Source organism: Theobroma umbraticum, unplaced genomic scaffold, assembly GCF_002168275.2.
Source record: "Theobroma umbraticum cultivar Fairchild unplaced genomic scaffold, ASM216827v3 scaffold_4.1, whole genome shotgun sequence".
Classification (NCBI taxonomy): Eukaryota; Viridiplantae; Streptophyta; class Magnoliopsida; order Malvales; family Malvaceae; genus Theobroma; species Theobroma umbraticum.
The window spans coordinates 7,820,894-7,827,547 of NW_018397258.1; the positions used below are offsets into that span (position 1 = coordinate 7,820,894).

Genomic DNA, 6,654 nt, shown 5'->3' on the forward strand with positions numbered 1-6,654 from the left:
ACGCAGATGCGCGACCCGCAGGATGGCTCGGCAGGGGTGCAGCACGTAGGCCGGCACAGCGCCCAGACAGACTGCCTACGCGGAGCCTCTGGGCGCCAGCCCGCCAGCCGCCCAGGCACACAGCCTGTGTGCGGCCCAGTCACACCAGGGGGACCCAGGAGGGTGCGGCCCACTAGACCCATATGAAGGGCTGCCGGATTTCCCTCCCAAGGGAGCTTCTAGAAACTTTAGTTTCCCTCCCAAATGGTTTTGGAGGGAAAACTTTTGGAGGGAAATCCTTTGGAGGGAAAGTTTTGGAGGGAAATGGGTGGGGAACCTTGGCTATAAATAACCCCATCCACCTTGTGTAAATTATCCATTGTATCCAACACACTTGTATTTCAATTCATTCAATACAAAGCTTAGTTTTTCTCTCTAGCATTCTCTTCCCGTTTTTCCTTCCTTGTTTATGCAAGCTTGCTTGCCGGCTTAAAGCCATCGTGGGAGTATCGAGTGCTTGTTGGGCGAGTAAGGCTGACTTGGGTTCTAAGTGCCGAGCTAAGGGCTGAACTCAAGGCCGCACGGAGGGTGGTCTGAAGAATCGCCCCGTGAAACAAAGACTTGGAGCATGAATGCAAAGGAGGGTGCAATTAGACTTAAAAGTAATCAAACATGCTAAAGTCTTTGAGACATAAATTGAGTTGTAGAAGTCTGATCGAGGTAAATTTTGAACCAATGGAAAGCCGAGAGGATGAGCTACAATTTTGTTGTTTAGCACTTTGCCCAAATCGCAAGGAATCATGACAAAAAATGAAGCTGAAAGTGAGGTCCATAGCAACTTTACATGAGGTAGCTAGAAGCAGAAAAACATGGAAACAGAAGCTGCAGCACTGCAACGCCAATTTCCCAGCGCTGTAGCGCTGCCAAACTCCCTTCCCAGCAGCTGCAGCGCTGCAGCACCAATTTCCCAGTGTTGCCAAAACTTCCCTTCCAGCAGCTAGAGCGCTGCAGTGCTGAGTACCCAGTGCTGCAGTGCTGCCAAATGCCCATTTCAGCAGCTCCAGCGCTGCAGCGCCAAGTTTCCAGTGCTGCAGCACTGTCCAAGTCAGATAATGAATATTCCTAGGGCAAGCTAAAAAAAAAGAGGGTATAAATAGAAAGTTTTGCACCGGAAAAGAAAGGGATTTTGGAGAGATCATTTTGGGCAAAAGGAGGCAAGAACAAAAAGGGAAAAAGAAGAGGAATCAAGAGGAATCAAGAGCTGGAAGATTCAAAAGTTATAGCAAAACATTTTCTCACTGGAGATTTGATTCTCTCTCTCTTACTTTTCTTGTAAACCAATGTTTTTGTTTGCTGAAATGTGTACTTTCCTTTTGAACATGTTGAGCTAGAGTTTTAATCTAGGATTATGATGGATGCTATTATGTAGATGGAATACTTGAGATTTTTCTTCTACTTGCTTTTATGAGAATATCAATGTTTATTCAAATTTATGCTTATTGTCTCATTTGTTGCTTAATCATTAGCAAGTTGAGTATGAAGTTTTAAATGAGGCCTGAGAAAGACAATCTAAAAGGATCCAAATTTGAGTAATGTATGTTCATCCCATATTAAGAAATTAAGTGGGTGATTAATTAATAAGATAGACATATACCTATTAATCATACATAGTCACTATAGGTCCTAAACTTAGTGAACTTAGCTTTAATTAATGTTCTATAGACATATAGATAGTTAATGAAACTAGGTAATTGTGTGATAACTCGACGGAGTACCATGCATGCTTAGGGAACCTAGACTAACATTGATTCTCATAAAAAGTAGGTAGTTGATTGATCTTGTATCCTTACAAAGCAATAGCTGAAACCATAGTCTTAGGCCTTAATTATCTTGTTTCCTCACTATACATTTAACTTGCAATCCTTAGGTTAGAGTAAACTTTTAGAGTAAATTTTATTTCAATTTTAACAACTTGCTCTTCTTGTTGCTTGGATAAAACTTAGCTTGTTACAATTTTAGTAATTAGTAACAAATAGTAAACCAACTCCTCGAGGGATCGACAACTCTATTTATCATTATATTACTTATTACGACCGTGTGCACTTGCACGTAATCCTTACTTATATTTTTCATTTAAATTTTGAACACAATCCATAAAGTAAAAGATTTATTTATTTAAAAATTAGACAACAGGATTCGATCTCTAAGTTGTCGAATAACTGAGACTTTTCAAATAGTGTACAAACAATGAATACAGTTGTAGATTCTCGTTTAGCATAGAAAAAGTGCAGACAAGGAAAGCCGAGAGTAGAAGGAAATAGTGCACCAAAGTTGAGGGTTCATTGTCAGCCATTGCCCATCCCGCCATGAACTTGAAAGCCCATAACGAAGGAGGGTATTGACGTTAGCGTCAACGTTTTTAGGGCCTTAAGGTTGCCTAAGGGGACCGGGCACCGCAAGAAATGATTTATGTTCATGAATTGAACTTGACTGAGTTCAGCATCAGTTTATAACAATGTATTGGTTCAAGTCTCAATCCAGAATTCAATAATCTCGTCAGTTGTTAAAAATAATTTTCAGTACTTAGTAGGTAAATGGAAAATAAAATTTCAAACTCATACTTAGGAGAAAGAAGATGATTTATTTAGTTAGAGATAGTCAAAACAATTTGATTTCTTCTAGGGGATATGGATTTTAGGCCTCAACATTCATTTGGGTCCTTCAAAAGGAGACCAAAGGCAGGAGGATCATACCAATAGGGATATTCACTATCACACATTATTAGTTTATGATCTGGACTGTAACTATTTGTGGGATTTGCTTAAAGTCGAACATTTTTGTAGCCAAAGCAGGTAAGTATTGCCAGCAAGAATGTGCAGTTTAATTTCAAAGAAAAGAAAATAGTTTCAGTGGTTGTGAATTTGAGCTGATTGCATGGAGGTTTATGTAGTGCAGGAGGTTGATACATTAGTAGAGCCTTCAGCTCTGATAAGCAGATTGTATGAACGAATTCTAGTGTTTTAGGCACTCATTCATTGCCTTTGGAATTAACATAACCTCCTCAACACGATTACATGTATGCACCAGCTTACACCAACAGCATTTCAGGCTGTCAAATTGCATGACATCCTATATGTAAATAGCAAACTGCTTCTTGATTCAATCATCAGTTGTAATACTTCCACATGGGGGAAAAGAAAATATGAAAACAATCAGACATACGTATTCAAGTACTTCAGCAGAACAGAGCTTAACATGTAGTCCAATGCATATAGCTTTAAGGCCACGGATGATCTTACCCCACGGCCATTTAAGACTAACCTCCACACCTGTCAGAGCTTAAACATATCAAGGCTCACTTGGATAGAATTTATCATGGTAAGTGGCCTGTTGCCTATGTCAAACTGAATTATTAACCCCAACCTTGAGGCCATCTATTTCTAGGATCCCATCTCGGGAGCCATCTCTTTCTCCTTGAATTTGTACCCAAGGTAACTGTCTCTTTCCACGGAAAAATTAGCTTTGATAGGAATCCTCTGCTTCTCCGGCTTGGTCTAGGGGCTTCTTCGTGTTTGGGTGCATGATTTTGATGAGAAATGTGGTTGAAATCACCATCGGTTGGAAAGATCTCATCTCGAGTGCGAATAGAATTTAGCCTTGTGTACCTTTGCTCAAGTGACTCCTTCGGTATATCCCTTGCTAACAAAGGAGAAGCACCACCCCAGTTGTTGGTTCCCAAAGAAGGGTGTTGGGGAGTTCTAAATTCCAGAAGTTCCCTTCGCCTCATTTGCTTCTTTTGGCTCTTAAAGTCCTTCGCCCACCCTTTTTGTACCAGTATCTTTGGTATCTTCTATGCATGGGAGACAATTTCAAGACCTCATTGGGCTGCTCTCCAGTATTTAACAATAAATAATTTGTCGTCTCACAGAGGTTAGTGCAAAAAATCATAATCATACCCTTTTAAACACATGTTAGCCAACTTTTGATTCTCTTCAACATTTTGGAATAATAAGCTTCAAAGCAATCGAGTTCCATGTAGAATCATGGACTATAGGAATCTTCATCATTGCTTGGATAGAGCTGCTTAACCTAGTTCAGGAAACAGCAGTAGCTGTATCAGCTCCAAAGTTTTATTTTTTAGCTAACAGAATGTACAGTCATCATTTTACTTAAACCAACGATGACAATAATTATTGTTTTAATCTTGAGTAAAACATTAAGAGATTTCGTTTTTTGGTAGAAATGGAGAGGTATACACGAAGTACCATTGCACTATATGTTTAGACTCGCTGGAGACACAGGAGGGCGATTCCCTCAACAACTTGGATGATGTAGACGTCAATTTTTATTGGGGGAATAAGGTTTAGATGCCAACCAATCTGAAGAAACAAAGTTATGGCCTACTTCATTGATCCTTTAAAACTTGTTGATTCTATACTCTGTATCCATTTGTTTGCCTCCTACACCCTGTGTTTTTCTTTTAATTATTATTATTAAAACAGTAAAAAATAAATTTTATAATTATAAAAGTTATTACACATTTGGTATTTTAACTTTTGCTACCAATTTGAAGAAAAAATTTGTAATTATATATTCAAATTTTGTTTTTTAATTTCATTAATTAAACGAGCGATGTGGCAAACAATACCTAATCACAATGTGTTATGTGTTAAAAAAATACCACTTCGTTTATTTTATTTTCCAATTTTCATTTTTTTTAATTTTAAATTAAAATTTAAAAAGATCTCCTTGTCTCTTTTTTTAATGAAAAGTGAGAAACATTAGGCACCTATCAGAAGATGAACTATTTTAAATTGCTAACACACTCAAATTGAACTGACTCAAAGCAGCAAGATGGTCTCAATCGAGTTTGTCTACTCCAAAAGGATGGAGGGGGAAGAAAAACAAGAAGAATATTGAAAATCAAGTAAGCACTACTTAAAGTGGTGCTCCAACTTGCAAAATTATTCAATTCTTTGGCTTTAAATATCTGAAGATACTAGGCAATCAGAACCCACAAAAGCAATACCTGTATTAAACACTACATTCATCACTATTGCAACAGTACAAACTTCACTTTGCAAGAAGACATTCGTGCTTATCACTATGACAGATGCTAATATGCTGTGTGTCCCTTTTACTCGACAGTCATCCTGCTGTACCCACTTTTACTTTGTTTTGTGTAACAAAATTATAATGTTGTCGAAATCAAGCAGAAGTCACAATCTCCCATGATTGTGATTGGTTTTCTCTACTGTAGGAATGGGAAGAGCATGATGGTGGCTACAATTGCTTGCCTTGTTAAATGTGCAACCACATTCCACAACTGGCTTAAACTGTAATGAGAAAGATTTGACAATATATATTCGAAAAGAAAGCTGCCTGCCTCAACAAAGCAAAGAAAGAGTAACAACTCGTAAGAAAGGTAGCTAAAATGATACAGATATCTGTTGTTTTAACAAAGGCATGCACTTTCCATTCTATTTGCAGCCCTTTCCCAATCAGAATCACAAGGAGAACGCGATACCTAAAGACGAAAGCATATTTCTTTGTTTGAAAAGAACACTTTTATAACTCTATTATTATAGATGCGTTTCCTGCAGGACCATCCACAAGTCAACAGACAGAGGCAAAAGGAATATCATTGCACAAAGCAAGGGATGTGGCATGCGCATTCAAGCCAACCTTCGCAAGATATAAGCCCCATTTATGCATGCTTCTATCCCAGATTTGTTGTGCGATTGTGTATTTCATTACTGAAGCTGCCTTCAGTCAAGGGCTGAATCCACATATCTATGTCTCGTATCGATTTTGCCTAGCTGGCTGCCCGATGTTTCCTTTTGCCTTTTTCCTTGAAAGGTAGGTTATACAAGCACTTATCGACTTCCACCTCATTGTACCTTCAAGTACAGGGACACACTTATTTAAACTACGTGTTTGAAGACTTTATACTGTAAAAAAAATTATGACAAGTTTCATATATGTCTGCTTGGTGTTTTCTTTCCGTGCAGAAAATCAAGGCCAAAGTTGACATTAGCACTTTTTTTGGAGTTCTGTTTGCTTTCTCTCATAGGGTAGAGTAACTCCTCCACTTCCATCTAATGCCAATTATGTTGAAAGATTTTAAATCGTAAATGTAGAAGGATTCCTAATTTTTTTCCTTATTTCATTCCGTTGATGTAAAAACAGAATCTGCGTAACCCTTAACATGTACTTTGCAAGTTTTAAAGACACTTCTCCAACATTCGTTGCATCTATCCTCAACACTGTTCCTTCCTGGACCTTTTTAATTGCAATCATACTCAGGTAGAGACTAAGACTCCATATGCACTATCTCTTTTCTTTAAATCTTATCAACAGTTTACGAGATTTTATAACAATCTTCTTCATGTTCTTGGTGCAGGATGGAGGTTGTTGATGTAAAGAACCCTCGTGGGATAGCTAAAATCCTTGGAACTTTAATATGCTTGGCAGGGGTAACGACCATCACTTTGTTCAAAGGACCCGCAGTGCAGAGCTTGTGGGGTGCTCCAATTCATATATAAAGACTTTCTGTTCATGAGAACTGGATGAAAGGATCAATCCTTACTGTTGCTAGCTGCATATCATGGGCTGTATGGTACATTCTGCAGGTAAAAAGTAACTAATATTTAATGATTTTTTTTCTTTTTTGGA

The 6,654-nt window shown here is 38.3% G+C and overlaps 1 protein-coding gene across 1 annotated transcript; it reads left to right on the plus strand.

Annotated features, from left to right (window-relative positions):
* Positions 1 to 5,085: 5,085 nt before the first annotated feature.
* On the plus strand, positions 5,086 to 6,654 carry LOC110413358 (WAT1-related protein At5g07050-like). The gene is made up of 5 exons (XM_089783057.1): positions 5,086 to 5,137; positions 5,568 to 5,838; positions 5,991 to 6,053; positions 6,169 to 6,285; positions 6,383 to 6,654. Exons 1-5 carry the CDS (start codon positions 5,086 to 5,088, stop codon positions 6,522 to 6,524), a joined length of 645 nt encoding a protein of 214 aa, XP_089639183.1. The 3' UTR covers positions 6,525 to 6,654.